The sequence below is a fragment of the Salvelinus namaycush genome, chromosome 1 (genome assembly GCF_016432855.1).
Source record: "Salvelinus namaycush isolate Seneca chromosome 1, SaNama_1.0, whole genome shotgun sequence".
NCBI classification, from domain to species: Eukaryota; Metazoa; Chordata; class Actinopteri; order Salmoniformes; family Salmonidae; genus Salvelinus; species Salvelinus namaycush.
This window is the reverse complement of record NC_052307.1, coordinates 14,375,843-14,392,643: the sequence shown is the minus strand read 5'-3', so window position 1 is coordinate 14,392,643 and position 16,801 is coordinate 14,375,843. Positions and strand designations below refer to the sequence as shown.

Here is a 16,801-nt window from a genome sequence, read left to right as displayed (position 1 = left end):
TATGCCATCCGTCTTAACCAGTGCCCCTGGACCTCTGGAATTAAAACAGCCCCAAAACATCACTGACCCACCACCATATTTCACTGTGAGTATGAGGTGCCTCTCCTTGTATGCATCTCTGTTTCGACGCCATGTCACGAATCCCGCTTCCTGAGTCTGTTTTTGCCTGTGTTCTGTCCTGGAGTGTTTTTTCCGGTGTCCTGGAACGCACCCTGTCTGGTTGCCGGGCGACGTAGCTAGTTGGGAGATCTCTGATTTACCGCACCTGTATCCCATCAGCTATCTGCACACCTGGTCCTGCTCATCACCCCTCCACTTCATAAGCGCTGACCTGACATCCATTCCCTGCCGGATCGTTAGCCATGAACAGTATGTTGTGCCAGCGTATCAGCCTCCAATTTGATAGAGTTTGTTTTGTTGTTTTGTACGTCTTGCTTGCCTTGAACTTACCTCCGTTCTCTCTGTCTACAGTCATTCACCCGGAACACTCATTCCATCCCTACCTGGTCGTCGGTGGCTTCTGTTACTCCCTTGGATCTGCCAATTCAATCCCATCTACTCAACTCCGCTGCCCGCTCCGCTACCTGGATCTTTCTATCTCTACACTTAAACTTGTAAATAAATACTCACCTTCGTCTTACTCTCCTTGTCCTGGTCTGCTTCTGGGTTCTACGTTAGAAAACCGTGACAGAACGATCCGGCCAGGAATGAACCCAGCGGACCTGGAATCCGTTCGCCATGCCATTACCCATCAGGAGAAGATATTGGGACAACACAGCACGGCGCTACAGGAGATAGCGATTTCAGTCCGGAACTTCTCTGCTAGCTTGACGAGTATCCAGGATCAGCTCAGTTTGCCGACGGATTCTCCACCACCTGTTTCACCCCTCTCACCTGCCGCTTCTGGAGCGGTTTCCTTCCGTGAGCCCAAGGTACCGACGCCTGATAAGTACGAAGGGGATTTGGGAAGATGCCGTTCATTTCTTATGCAGTGTGGTTTAGTGTTTGATCTGCAGCCCCACTCTTACGCCACAGACAAGGCTAGGATAGCTTTTGTTATTGAACTGCTGCGTGGTAGAGCTTTGGAGTGGGCTTCAGCTGTTTGGGAACAACAGGACACCTGCATGGCGTCATACCAGGAGTTTTTATTTTTTTTATTTTTTTTATTTAACCTTTATTTAACCAGGTAGGCAAATTGAGAACACGTTCTCATTTACAATTGCGACCTGGCCAAGATAAAGCAAAGCAGTTCGACACATACAACAACACATAGTTACACATGGAGTAAAAACAAACATATAGTCAATAATACAGTGAAAAAAATAAAAAAATAAGTCTATATACAATGTGAGCAAGTGAGGTGAGATAAGGGAGGTGAAGGCAAACAGATATATGTATAAATAAATAAAAATATAAAAAGGCCATGGAGGCGAAGTGAGTACAACACAGCAAGTAAAATAAAAACGAAAAAAAACACTGGAATGGTTGGTTTGCATTGGAAGAAAGTGCAAAGTAGAGACAGAAATAATGGGGTGCAAAGGAGCAAAATAAATTAATAAATAAATACAGTAGGTAAAGAGGTAGTTGTTTGGGCTAAATTGTAGATGGGTTATGTACAGGTGCAGTAATCTATGAGCTGCTCTGACAGCTGGTGCTTAAAGCTAGTGAGGGAGATGGGTGTTTCCAGTAGGTGTTTCCAGAACTCTGTTTCCAGAGTTCACGGCAGAGATGAGAGAACTTTTTGACCATCCAGTCCGAGGTAAGGACGCAGCTAAGCGTTTGTTCTCTCTTCGCCAAGGAGCTCGTTACGTGGCAGACTTTGTGATTGAGTTCCGGACATTGGCTGTGGAGAGTGGGTGGAATGAGGAGGCACTACAAGCGGCTTTTTACCAGGGGTTGTCGGAGCAACTCAAGGATGAGCTGATCTCCTATCCGGAGCCTGGTGACCTGGACAGTTTGGTCGCATTAGCTATTAGGGTGGATAACAGAGTTCGAGAGAGGAGGGAGAAGCAGTGGGTTCCGTCCAATCAATCAGCTACTCGGTTACCATTCGGGTCAGGAGGTGGACCAGAAGGTGTTAATCATGTTTCCCCACACGGGATTAGTGGAGGAGTCCTGCCGCCAGATCCTGAACCTATGCAAGTGGGGCGGCACGGGTTAACTAAGGACGAGTGCCTACGTAGACATGAGACCAACAGCTGCCTCTACTGTGGTAGCTCGGAACATTACATCTCAGTTTGTCCTCAGCGCCCGTTAAACTGCTCGTTAAGTTTGGGAGGTTTGTTAGCGAGCCAGTTTCAACCTCAAGAGCCCTGTCAGACCTCATTTTCCTGCTACCCTCATAAATAAGAATCAGAGTTTAGCGATTAACGCTTTCATCGATTCAGGTGCCGATGACAGCTTCATTGATGCCGACTTAGTGGAACAGCTGGGGCTTTCCAAGGAGCAATTACCGGAAGCCATTGAAGCAACCACTCTGAACGGCAGTAGTCTGGCACGGATCACTATGAGGACTGAACCGGTTAAGATGTTGTCGGGGAATCATTCAGAGGTTATTTCTTTTTTCATTTTGCCTTCCCCCCATGTTCCTCTGGTTCTTGGATACCCCTGGCTAAGAGAACACAATCCCTCATTCGATTGGGTGACTGGAAAGGTAACTAGTTGGAGCATTGAGTGCCATGCTAACTGCCTCAGGACTGCCTGTTCTCAGGCTGTCCCCAGTCGGGTCAGTGAGTCTGCTCCTCCTGATTTGTCTCTGGTTCCTGAAACATATCACGAGTTGGGTGAGGTGTTCAGTAAGCAGAAGGCTCAGTCACTTCCTCCCCACCGACCTTATGATTGTGCGATTAATCTGTTCCCTGGAGCTGCCTTTCCCAAGGGACGGTTATACAGTATCTCTCGACCTGAGCGGGAAGCCCTGGAGACCTACATAAAGGAGTCTCTGGCTGCAGGTCTCATTCGTCCCTCGTCATCACCCCTGGGAGCCGGATTTTTTTTTTGTGAGTAAGAAGGATGGCTCTCTTCGACCGTGTATTGATTATCGGGGGTTGAATGATATTACGGTCAAGAACAAGTACCCCTTGCCCTTGATGAGCTCCGCTTTCGACTCTTTACAGGGTGCTACTGTGTTTACGAAGCTTGATCTACGCAATGCGTATCATCTGGTTCGGATCAAAGAGGGGGACGAGTGGTTGACTGGGTTCAATACACCTATGGGACATTTCGAGTATCAGGTGATGCCGTTTGGACTTTCCAACGCGCCAGCAGTGTTCCAAAGTTTGGTGAATGACGTGCTGAGGGATATGATCGGTCTGTTTGTGTTCGTTTACCTGGATGACATCCTTATTTTCTCCAAGGAGCTTTCCAGCCACATCCAGCATGTTAAGCAGGTCCTGCAGCGGTTATTGGAGAACCGCCTGTTCGTGAAGGTTGAAAAGTGTGATTTTCACGCCCACACTACGTCCTTCCTCGGGTACATCATCTCCAGGGGAGAGATCAAGATGGACCAAGAGAAGGTTCGGGCGGTTCGGGATTGGGCCCAGCCCGGTACGAGATTGCAGCTCCAGAGATTCCTGGGGTTTGCCAACTTCTATCGGAGGTTTATCCGTGATTACAGCCGGGTGGCCGCCCCTTTAACTGCTCTGACGTCTTGCACCAGAACTTTCTGTTGGACTCCTGAGGCAGACCGAGCATTTCTGAACTTGAAGAGCCGATTCACCAACGCCCCGATTCTCTCTCAACCTGACACTTCCCGTCAGTTTGTTGTTGAGGTGGACGCGTCTGATGTGGGGGTGGGCGCCATCCTGTCCCAGCGTAGCTCCACTGACGGTAAACTCCATCCCTGCGCCTTCTACTCTTGTCGTCTTTCACCAGCTGAGAGAAACTACGATGTGGGTAACCGGGAGCTTCTCGCTGTGAAGCTTGCCTTGGAGGAGTGGCGTCACTGGTTGGAGGGAGCGGAGAAACCGTTTGTGGTCTGGACTGACCACAAGAATCTGGCTTACGTGCAATCGGCTAAACGTCTCAACTCCCGTCAGGCCAGGTGGGCTTTGTCTTTTGGACGTTTCAATTTTTCCCTGACGTTCCGACCTGGGTCGAAGAACGGCAAGGCGGACGCCTTGTTCCGGATGTTCTCCAAGACGGAGGAGAGTGGGGCCAAGACTGAGACGATTCTTCCCCAGAACCTTGTCGTGGGAGCCGTTACATGGAGGATTGAGGAGGATGTGATGGCGGCCCTTCGGACGCAGCCCGGCCCCGGTAACGGTCCACCCGGTCGGTTGTTCGTGCCTGAGTCGGTCCGTTCTGATGTCCTTCAGTGGTCCCACGCCAGCAAGATAGCTTGTCACCCTGGCGTTGCCCGGACTATGGCGCTACTGCGCAGACGTTTTTGGTGGCCTGCCATGGGAGAAGATACCCGGAGGTTTGTTGCCGCTTGTCCTGTTTGTGCGCAGAATAAGAGTACCAATCGGCCCAGCTCTGGGCTTCTTCACCCCCTACCTATTCCCCGGCGACCTTGGTCGCATCTGGCCCTGGACTTTGTCACGGGGTTGCCCTCTTCTGGTGGGAACACGGTCATTCTGACCATTGTGGACAGATTCAGCAAGTTCGCTCACTTTGTCCCCATCTCCAAGCTTCCATCTGCCACTGAGACGTCCGAGATCCTTGTTAGGGAGGTTTTCAGGGTCCACGGATTGCCCAGTGACATTGTTTCTGACCGTGGTCCTCAGTTTACCTCTGCTGTCTGGAGATCCTTCTGTTTGGCCATTGGAGCTACAGTCAGTCTCACATCGGGTTTTCACCCCCAATCTAATGGTCAGGCGGAGAGAGCCAACCAGAAGATGGAGTCCACGCTGCGCTGTCTTGTCTCCTCTGATCCCACCTCTTGGTCCTCTCAGTTACCCTGGGTCGAGTATGCCCATAATACTCTCCCTTCATCTGCCACTGGGATGTCTCCCTTCCAGTGCCTGTATGGTTACCAACCTCCCTTGTTTCCTTCTCAGGAGAGGGATCTCTCGGTTCCCTCTGTCCAGGCCCACATTCGTCGTTGCCACCGGACCTGGCATCGGGCCAGGAAGGCCCTCCTTAGAGTTTCTGACCGGTATCAGATCCAGGCGAATCGTCGCCGTATTCCTGCCCCCGCTTATACCGTCGGAGATAAGGTTTGGTTGGCTACACGGGATCTTCCTCTACGGACTGAGTCGAGGAAACTGTCACAGAAGTTCATTGGTCCGTTTGTGGTGGAGAGAATCATTAATCCTGTTGTGGTTCGACTCAAGTTGCCTGCAACGCTTAGAGTACACCCCACCTTTCATGTCTCCTGCCTCAAGCCGGTTCTCCTCAGTCCTCTGTTGCCCCCTCGTCCTCGTCCTCCTCCTCCTCGGATGATCGGAGGTGGTCCTGTCTACACGGTGCGCCGCATCATGGACTCCAGACGGCGGGGTCGAGGGTTCCAGTATCTCGTGGATTGGGAAGGATATGGTCCAGAGGAGAGGAGTTGGATTCCTCGGCGTCAGATCCTTGATGCTGACCTGCTTCGTGACTTCTACCGCCTCCACCCTGGCGCTCCGGGTAGTACGCCCGGTGGCGTTCGTCGGAGGGGGGGTACTGTCACGAATCCCGCTTCCTGAGTCTGTTTTTGCCTGTGTTCTGTCCTGGAGTGTTTTTTCCGGTGTCCTGGAACGCACCCTGTCTGGTTGCCGGGCGACGTAGCTAGTTGGGAGATCTCTGATTTACCGCACCTGTATCCCATCAGCTATCTGCACACCTGGTCCTGCTCATCACCCCTCCACTTCATAAGCACTGACCTGACATCCATTCCCTGCCGGATCGTTAGCCATGAACAGTATGTTGTGCCAGCGTATCAGCCTCCAATTTGATAGTTTGTTTTGTTGTTTTGTACGTCTTGCTTGCCTTGAACTTACCTCCGTTCTCTCTGTCTACAGTCATTCACCCGGAACACTCATTCCATCCCTACCTGGTCGTCGGTGGCTTCTGTTACTCCCTTGGATCTGCCAATTCAATCCCATCTACTCAACTCCGCTGCCCGCTCCGCTACCTGGATCTTTCTATCTCTACACTTAAACTTGTAAATAAATACTCACCTTCGTCTTACTCTCCTTGTCCTGGTCTGCTTCTGGGTTCTACGTTAGAAAACCGTGACACGCCAAACATGCCGATGCTGTATCTGACCAAAACGTTCAATTTTGGTCTCATCTGACCAGAGCACCTTCCAATCATAATTTAAATTACGTTTGGCAAACTCCAAGCGCTTGCATCTGTGTCTTGGGGTCATTAAGGGCTTTCTTCTGGCAACCCTTCCAAAGAGCCTGTGGTTGTGGAGGTGGCATCTGATGGTGCTTTTTTAAATCTGGGCCAGCAATTCTTTCACAGTGATTCTTGGGGATTTTGTTGCTTCTCTCACGATCCCCCTCCCTATCCTGGGGGTCAAAATACATTTTCGTCTTCTACCCGTGAGGTTTTCAACTGTTCCATATCTTTTGAATTTTTTTAATAATTGCCCCGACAGTGCTCAGTGGTATATTCAATCGTTTGTGGATCTTCTTGTAGCCATTACCAGATTTATGAAGGTCTATGACTATCTGTCCCTTTTGAACTGCCAGTTATTTTCTTTTCTTCATGGTGTTGGATGACAAAGGGATATTGCATGCGTGTTACCTCATTTTTATACCCTAGCAAAAAAGGAAGTGATGTAATGGCTCAATATAGTTCCTTAACACTTAGATACACTTAAATAAGTGGAATTTAATTCCTGGTTTAATTTTGGTAGATGTTATTTACAATAATATTTAAGGGTGCCATTCATTTTGAAACCTTGATTTGGAAGACATTGATTTTTAATTAAATCAATTAATTATTATTAACAAGTATTGTTTGTGCATTGCCAGTCAGGGGTGCCAGTCATTTTGGAGCCCACTGTATGTGTTCGTAATCGTCTCACCTTTCCAAAGAGGGATCAGTGTGTAGCTCTAACTGTTCGGATGCTTCAGACAGAAGTTGGCAGATCGGCTGTACCAACACGCGTGTGGGGGGTTGTAAAGCAAAACAGAACACCATAGTGTTCGCGAGAGTCTCATCTTTTCATAGAAGTGTCACCAGTATTTTGAAGGCTGTTTGAACGCTACAGACGATTTTGTGAGAAGGACGATTTTTGGGTTGTCTCAGGGTCTGACAAACACCGCTCTAGCTCTATCACCTTTCACCCTGCGGATGTGCGACATCGGCGGATGGGGTGGATTGACTCTAGGGGGTTAAAAACCTGCTGTATGTCAAATATTGTGTGCTATAGCTGGGAAAATAAATACATGTGACTCTGGGTGACAACATTAGGGTTGTTTTCCTAAAGAAGTTAAATCCTCTTTGTGTTTTGTTTCCTTGCCACGATACTAACAAGTGTCATGACACTGGTATTGTACAGGCCATAATTTAATTAGCTCTGTTAAATCTACCCTTTGGAATTACTTCGATAAAAACAGTGAATCTATTTCGTTTTTAAGGGGAGAACTCTCAATAATCATCCTCACGATTGCACATTGGTAATCGTCAGTGACAAATATCATAGCTAAGCAGGGCTGGGTTTGGTTAAAATCCAGAGGGTAGCCGTAGATAGATAAATTCTCCAGTAGGAAGTGTTGCCCAGCTTATCTTTTATTTTCTCTTCTGATAGTGGAAATAACGTTGAAGATCTGACCTTGTTTTAAAGGTACATATTCAACATATTTTATATTAGCTTTGTCTATGTTGACATTTGGTTGCCATGATTACATAATTCTGTGGTTGAAATTTCACCCTCAAAAAAAAAGTTTATGTTGATGACTTTTTCAAATCCAATGTATTTTCCACGTAGATTCCACATAATATGTTGACAAATTACATTGAAACAACATTGATTCAACCAGTTTGTGCCCAGTGGGGAATAGCAGTGTGCTCCACTCATTATCCACTTGTTTATTTCATACCCTCACCTTTCAGGTAAAAACTGTCTCTAACATGTATATTTGTATTTATTATGGATCTCCATTAGTTCCTACCAAGACAACAGCTACTCATCCTGGGGTTTATTATGGATCCCCATTAGTTCCTGCCAAGACAGCAGCTACTCTTCCTGGGGTGTATTATGGATCCCCATTAGTTCCTGCCAAGACAGCAGCTACTCTTCCTGGGGTTTATTATGGATCCCCATTAGTTCCTGCCAAGACAGCAGCTACTCTTCCTGGGGTTTATTATGGATCCCCATTAGTTCCTGCCAAGACAGCAGCTACTCTTCCTTGGGTTTATTATGGATCCCCATTAGTTCCTGCCAAGACAGCAGCTACTCTTCCTTGGGTTTATTATGGATCCCCATTAGTTCCTGCCAAGACAGCAGCTACTCTTCCTTGGGTTTATTATGGATCCCCATTAGTTCCTGCCAAGACAGCAGTTACGTAGGCATGAGTCGGCGTGTGTCTGTGCCTGTGTGTGTGTCTCTTCACAGTTCCTGCTGTTCCATAAGTTGCATTTTTATGTTTTCTAAATCTGATTCTACTGCTGTTACCTGATGTGGACTAGATTTCCATGTAGACATGGTTCTACATAGTACTGTTCTTGACTTGGGGATTGTGAAGACACCTCTGGTGGCATGTCTTGTGGGGTTATGCATGGGTGTCCGAACTGTGTGCTAGTAGTTTAAACAGACACATCGGTGCATTCAGCATGTCAACACTTTTTTACAAAAACAAGTAGTGAGGAAGTCAATCTCTCCTCCACTTTGAGTCATGAGAGATTTAAATGGATATTATTAATGTTAGCTTTCAGTGTTCATTTAAGGGCCAGCTGTGCTGCCCTGTTCTGAGCCAATTGTAATTATGTGCCACCTGACCATACTTCTGAACAGTAGTCCAGGTGCGACAAAACTAGGCCCTGTAGGACTTGCCTTGTTGATAGTATTGTTAAAGAGGCAGTGCTTTATGATGGACAGACTTCTCTTTGTATTAGCTACTGTTGTATCAACATGTTTTGACCATGACAGTTTACAATCTAGCGTCACTCCAAGCAGTTTCCACATGATTTATTACAAGATTTAATTGAGGTTTAGGGTTTAGTGAATGATTTGTTCCAAATACAATTATTTAAGCGTTTTAAATATTTAGGACTAACTTATTCCTTGCCACTCATTCTGAAACTGCCTGCAGCTCTTTGTTAAGTGTTGCAGTGATTTCACTCACTGTAGTAGCTAACGTGTATAGTGTTGAGTCATCCTCATACATAGACACACTGACTTTACTCAAAGCCAGTGGCATGTCATTAGTAAAGATTGAAAAAATTAAGGGGCCTAGACAACTGCCCTGGGGAATTCCTGATTCTACCTGGATTATGTTGGAGAGGCTTCCATTAAAGAACACCCTCTATGTTCTGTTAGACAGGTAACTCTTTATCCACAATTAAGCACGGGGGGGAAAGCCATAACACATACGTTTTTCCAGCAGCAGACTATGATCGATAATGTCAAAAGCCACACTGAAGTGTAACAAAACCGTTCACACAATCTTTTTATCATCAATTTCTCTCAGCCAATCATCAGTCATTTGTGTAAGTGTGCTTGTTGAATGTCCTTCCTTATAAGCGTCCTGAAAGTCTTGTCAATTTGTTTACAGTAAAATAGCATTGTATCTGGTCAAACACAATTTTTTCCAAAAGTTTACTAAGGGTTGGTAACAGGTTGATTGGTCGGACATTTGAGCCAGTAAAGGGGGCTTTACTATTCTTGGGTAGCGGAATTACTTTTGCTTCCCTCCAGGCTAGGGGGCACACACTTTTTAGTAAGCTTAGATTTAAGATATGGAAAATAGGAGTGGCAATATCATCTGCTATTATCCACAGTAATTTTCTATCCAATTTGTCAGACCCCGGTGGCTTGGAATAGTACTAGTGCTTCTGCCTTGGATTTATCATTCATAACATTTTGCACCTTAGTAAAGTCCTTGTAAATCAGATGCATGTGTAAATAAGATGGAGATGTCATCACAAAATGTGTCTGGCCATCCCAGAAGTCACCACACTTAAGAGAGACTATTTCGAAGCGGATTTAGTCATGTATCGACTTTTTCTCCCTTTCATCGCCATTCCTAGACATAGCTAACTAAGGATTACAGCTCTTGTTTGATGTAATGGGCAGAACGCTGTCTTCCCAGAATCTCGGGCCTTCGATTTAACTGCTAATTGAATCTCTAACAAGGTTTTAGGGATGGCAGATTGCTAGCCCTTTTCACTTTTTAGAAATTATATGGGCTTGAGACAGAGACAGCCACTCTTAGGTGGTAATTGGGTGTGAAAATACAAAATGTGGATGTTCAACTGTGATCAGTGCAAGGACAAAGTCTCTTCCTTTCACACACTGGACTGGAATCAATGAGGAGTCTCACGATTTGGTATACACTGCAATCGTGTAGGGCACGGGACGTGTATGTCACTGAGAATGTTTTAAAACTTTTGGCAACGAAAAGAGAAAATTAGCATTTCTCATTGGACATTGGTCCAGGCCAAAACAGGTCAGGGCAGGTTACTGGTAAATCATTACTTCCTGTATACAAACGGACCCACATTTATTTTTTCTATTAGTATTCCTTACCATTTTCTTGGAGCTGCACCTATCAACATGCTATTGCATTGTTAATGAGAACTTTCCCCACGCTTTGTCTGCTATCCACTCTACCACCAACTGTTAATAAGATAGAAAATATTAGCACCCCAACCTCCTGCCTCCTGTTGTGTAAGCCCTCTGCTACATTTATTTGTTTAATTCCCACTGGGAAGAATAGCCTGTTGAATCACAAACCACATCATCTATCCCAAAGTAAATGTTAGGAAACTCGATTCCTTGGTTTGCTATTGACATGTGCGGTAGGTGTATAATTGATTACTGCAGGAAAAGTAATAAGACTGTTTCACCAGTTTGAGAAACATTGCAGATACCTTATTAATTTTTAAACCAACTCACTGCGTGGCCCTCTCCGATCTGACACAATCAACAGCGCATTGAGCAGCTGCTCCTCTGTACACTATAGGCTAACGCTTTGCCATTGACTTTTGTGTGGATCAATATTTCTGATGAAAAAATGTGGCAGCAAGAACCATTATATAAATAATAGCCCTCGTGTTACAGATGGCGTGCGCACACTCTTGGCAACCAACTGGGCTCCATGCCAGAGATAAGGTGTATTAACATGCATGGCTGACCAACAGAACAACTCCAGTATTGAGGAGAGCAGAGGAGAGGAGATCTGTAGGAGAGGAGAGGGGGGGAAAGGAGAGAGGTGTAATAGAGGAGAGGAGAGAAGAGGGGAAAGAGAGGAGATGAAAGGAGCAGAGTAGAGAGGAGAGGAGAGGGCTCCAGGAGAATGAGTGGCTCAGACCTGGGCCCATTTTCAAAAAGTATATCAGAGTATAAGGGCTCTATTCCTTCCATAGCGCTGGAGATCCGCTTTATAACATCATTGACAATTAAATGCAATGTTCCAGCGGTCACATAGACTGCTTTCACGCTAAATGCTCCATATGTCGGATCAATTGGAAAAAAACTTTACATTTTTAGGCAGATCTTCCGCGATACTTCGGCGATACGGATTGTATCAGGCCATTTAAGTGTTGATCTAGCATATTTGCTAAATCCTTCACATTGGTATAGCCGAACAGTTACCCGTATTTTAGTATTTTATTAGGGATCCTCATTAGCTGTTGCCAAGGCAGCAGTTACTGTACTCTTCCAGGGGTCCAAACACATTAAGGCACATCATACAAAACTACAATTAAAAACTAAATCAGTACATCAAATAACATTACTGCACCACTACTTATCCACAACACAACAAATACAATATCACCATACAACATTACCACAGTGCATGTGTGTGTAGAGTGCTTGTGCTAGCGTGTGTGTGTGCCTGTGTGTGTGTCTCCTCACAGTCTGCGTTGTTCCATAAGGTGTAGTCTTATCTGTTTTTTTAAAAAATCTGATTTTACTGCCTGCATGAGTTACTTGATATGCAATAGAGTTCCATGAAGTCGTGGCTCTGTGTAGTACTGTGCGTTTCCGGGAGACTTGGCGACTGTGAAGGGACCCCTGGTGGCATGTCTTGTGTGGAATGTGTGAGTGTCTAAGCTCTAGTCGTTTGAACAGACATCTTGGTGTTTTCAACATGTCAATACCTCTCACAAAGACCAGTAGTGATGCAGTCAATTTCTCCTCTACTCCTCTTTCTCCTCTCCTCTCCTGAGCCAGGAGAGATTGACCTGCATGTCATCAACCTGGTCTCATAGCATTTCATATTATACTGTATGTAAATCCAAGACACTCCATTTAGTATGATATGTATGGTATTTATTCATTTGTGGTTGTCCATCGACCATTTTGTATGATATGTTATGAATTACAATTCGTATTACATGTCACGAATTGGCAAAATGTACAATATGTCACTAATTATGTTACGAATTCTAGCTAGGTGGCTAGATCGCTAATGTTAGTTAGCTGGCTAACATTATCTAGGCCAGGTATTCCCAAACTGGGGTACACGCAATGTCATAGGGGATACGCCAAATAAAAATTTGAGTTAAAAATATATATATATATATTCTTCACATTTTCAAACAGTACATTTATATTTTCCAACGGGGCTATACATTTGGGTGAGTTTTTTTTCTCGCCTGAGTAGCCTCGTTTCACTGCCAAAAATTAAATTAAACCATCTAGTGTTCAGCGAAATCACATTAACAGTTACTCTCTCGCAGGAATTCCACTAACAGTCCATATGTTTCACCTGTCCTTGTGATTGTCTCCACCCCCTCCAGGTGTCGCTTATTTCCCCCGGTGTATTTATCCCAGTGTTTCCTGTCTCTCTGTGCCAGTTCATCTTGTCTTGTCAAGTCAACCAGCTTGTTTTTCTCTTTTTCTAGTTCCCCTGGTTTTGACCCTCACCTGCCCTGACTCTGTACCCGCCAGCCTGACTATTCTGCCTGCCATGACCTCGAGCCTGCCTGCCACTCTCTACCTCCTGGACCTTGTTATGATATTTTTGCCTGTCCACGACCATTCTCTTGCCTGCCCCTTGGATACTAATACATATCAGAGACTCAAACCATCTGCCTTCCGTGTCTGCATCTGGGTCTCGCCCTGTGCCCTTATAGTACGAACTGGCCATGACAGACCCAGCAGACTTGAACCAGCTCTGCCACACTGTCTCCCTGCAGGGAGCCACCATTGGGAGGCATGAGGAGCTACTACAGGACCTTTTGGAAGGGCTTCATTCCCTGACGGAACGCCACGACCAAGGGTTTAAGGCTATTATGGAGCAAATCAGGGAGTTAGCTCATAGGCAGCCTGCCACCTCTGAGAACCCCCAACCACCCAGTAACCTTTTTTTCTATTAGTGGTGAGTTTGTACAGCCTACCCCGGCTCCCCGAGAACCCCGCTTACCTCCTCCGGTGCGATATTCTGGGGATCCTGGAACCTGCCGGGGTTTTCTTTCTCAGTGCTCCTTTATTTTTGAGCTACAGCCATCTTCGTTCCCTTCGGACCGATTGAAGATAGCGTATATTATTATGCTAATGTCGGGAAGGGTGCTCTCCTGGGCTATGGCAGTTTGGGAGCAACAATCCGCCATTTGTCGTCATCTAGAGGATTTCTTGGCAGAGGCGAGGAAGGTGTTCGATTCTCTGGTATCCGGGAGAGAGGCGGCCCGAAAACTTCTTGAATTATGCCAAGACTCCCGTAGTGTGGCAGACTACGCTGTAGAATTTCGTACGTTAAGCAACGATAGTGCCTGGAATCCGGAGTCCCTTTTTGATACCTTCCTCCACGGATTATCAGAGGTAATAAAAGATGACCTAGCTGCTCGGGAATTACTGGTTGATCTCGATTCCCTCATCACTCTCACGATTAGGATTGATGGACATCTACGGGAACACAGGGGTGAGAGGAGGTCTGGCATAGGTCACACTCATTCATCCGCTGTGGCTCGCTCACCTCCGAGGGAATCTGGATGTCCCTGAAGACTGTTTTTCCGAGAGGATCTGAAGCCACCCGAGCTCCCTCGAATCACCGACGACGGGTGAGTCAGCTACACCGGAACCTATGCAACTGGGAAGAGCTAGATTATCGCCAAGTGAACATAGGCTAAGCTCCAACAGTTGTCTGTATTGTGGTGCTGCGGGGCATGTCATAGCTACCTGCCCTGTGAAGAGACCTAAATCATTAGTAGGTACAAGTACACTGGTGAGCCAGACTGGGAATCCTCTAATTCCTATTATCCATATCCCTTTTGCTGTTATGCTGCTGTGGGGAGACCAGTTAAAGTCTCTTCAGGTGCTCGTTTACTCTGGGGCTGATGAGAGTTTCATGGCTGCTACCCTGGTATCGGAACTAGGTATTCCCACTCAACTCCTCTCCGTTCCCATGGATGCCAGAGCACTGGACGGCCGTTCCATTGTCATGCACAGCACAATTCCCATTAATCTGTGGATATCTGGTAATCACAGTGAGTCAATACAGCTTCTCCTCATTGAGTCTCCTCAAATACCTGTTGTTTTGGGATTTTCTTTGCTCCAGAAGCACAATCCTGATATTGACTGGACCACGGGTTCAATCCTCGGTTGAAGCCCATTCTGCCATTCACTCTGCCTAAAGGTGGCGCAGTCTTCCCCATAACGTCTGCCTCCAGCTGTTAAGATGGCTCTGGAGGAGTGGAGGCATTGGCTGGAAGGAGCGGAAAATATTTTTGGGGTTTGGACTGATCATAAGAATTTAGAATACCTCTGCACTGCCAAGCGCCTTAACTCAAGGCAAGCCCGTTGGGCCCTGATATTTACCAGGTTTAATTTCACCATTTCCTACCGCCTAGGGTCCAAAAATGTGAAGCGGGATGTGCTTTCCCGCCTGTACAGTTCCGCTGACACACCCTCGGAATCAGAGACCATGCTCCCTGCCTCATGTTTGGCGGCTTCGGTTGTCTGGTGTATTGAGGCTCTGGTCCACAAAGCACAACATTCCCAGCAGGATCCTGGGGGGAGGGGGGGGGGGGCTTGATATTTGTTCTTGATTCGGCTTGGCCTCAGTCCTGGAATGGGCTCCTTCCTCCAGGCTTACCTGTCATCCTGGTGCTCGTCGTACCCTGGCTTTCCTCTGACAACGCTTCTGGTGGCCCACCATGGCTCCTGATGTTTCGGCCTTAGTTGCCGCATGCATGGTATGTGCTCAAAGCAAGACTCCGCGGCAAGCTCCATCTGGCCTCCTTCAGCCACTTCCTGTTACTCATCGCCCCTGGTCCCATATTTCCCTGAATTTTGTCACTGGGCTTCCTCCGTCAGATGGCAACACCACCATCCTGACGGTGGTTGACAGGTTCTCCAAGGCCGCCCATTTCATCCCTCTTCCTAAGTTACCTTCAGCCAAGGAGACAGCCCAGCTCATGGTGCAGCACGTCTTCCGAATCCATGGACTCCCAGCCGACATTGTCTCAGATCGGGGTCCTCAGTTTTCATCCCGATTCTGGAAGGCGTTCTGTACCCTTATCGGGTCGCCGGGCCAGCCTGTCCTCCGGGTTTCATCCCCAATGCAACAGCCAGTCAGAGCGAGCCAATCAGGACATGGAGACGGCACTCTGGTGTCTCGTTGCCAGTAACCCCACCACCTGGAGTTAGCATCTGGTCTGGGTAGAATATGCCAGGAACACTCTCCCCTGCTCGGCCACTGGACTCTCCCCCTTCGAATGTTCCATGGGGTATTAGCCTCCGCTCTTCCCAGAGCAAGAAGTTGAGGTCAACATACCTTCAGCCCAGATGTTCGTACGCCGCTGTCGGCGTACCTGGAAAAGAGCTCGGGCGGCTCTTCTCAAGACCACTTTCAGGTATCGTCGACAAGCGGACCGCCACCGGACTCTGGCTCCCCGCTATCGTATTGGGCAGAGGGTATGGTTGTCCACTCGGGACCTACCCCTCCGGGTAGAATCCCGCAAACTTTCCCCCCGTTTCATTGGTCCTTTCCCCATTTCTAGAGTCATTAGTCCCACTGCTGTCCACCTACTGTTGCCCCGTACCCTCCGTGTTCAGCCTACTTTTCATGTTCCCAGGATTAAGCCCTTGCCTCACAGTCCTATGTCTTCTGTTTCTAGGCCCATCCCTCCCCCCTGTCATCGACGGCCAGCCAGCGTATATGGTGAGACGCCTCCTGAGGGTTCGACCACGTGGCAGGGGTTTCCAGTACCTGGTTGACTGGGATGGTTATGACCCGGAGGAGAGGTGCTGGGTTCCTGCTAAAGACATCCTGGACCCGTCCCTCATCGCCGATTTTCACTGCCGACACCCCGGTCAGCCAGGTATGTGCACAGGTAGGACGCCACGTGGCGTCCCTAGAAGGGGGGGGGGGGGGGTACTGTCACGCCCTGATCTTTCACCTGTCCTTGTGAATGTCTCCTCCCCCTTCAGGTGTCACTTATTTTCCCTGGTGTATTTATTCCTTGTCAAGTCAACCGCCGTATTTTTCCCCCGCTCCTGCTTTTTCTTATCTCTCTTTTTCTAGCCCCCCCGGTTTTGAACCTTGCCTGACTCTGTACCCGCCAGCCTGACTATTCTGCCTGCCCTGACCTCGAGCCTGCCAGCCACTCTGTACCTCCTGGACTCTGACCTTGTTATGATCTTTTTGCCTGTCCACGACCATTCTCTTGCCTGCCCCTTGGATATTAATACAAATAAGGTTTTATATGTAAGATAGTTAAATAAAGAGCAAAATTATTGATTATTATATTATTTGTG

At 47.3% G+C, this 16,801-nt stretch overlaps 1 protein-coding gene across 1 annotated transcript in view; it reads left to right on the top strand.

Moving 5' to 3' along the window:
* Positions 1 to 16,801, top strand: part of LOC120050470 (retinoic acid receptor RXR-alpha-A-like) — a 78,135-nt gene that overhangs the window by 2,888 nt on the left and 58,446 nt on the right. Inside the window, exons 3-4 of the mRNA XM_038997062.1 lie at positions 15,359 to 15,553; positions 16,162 to 16,365. Coding sequence (XP_038852990.1) covers positions 15,359 to 15,553; positions 16,162 to 16,365 — 399 coding nt within the window. The remainder of the gene's footprint in view (positions 1 to 15,358; positions 15,554 to 16,161; positions 16,366 to 16,801) is intronic.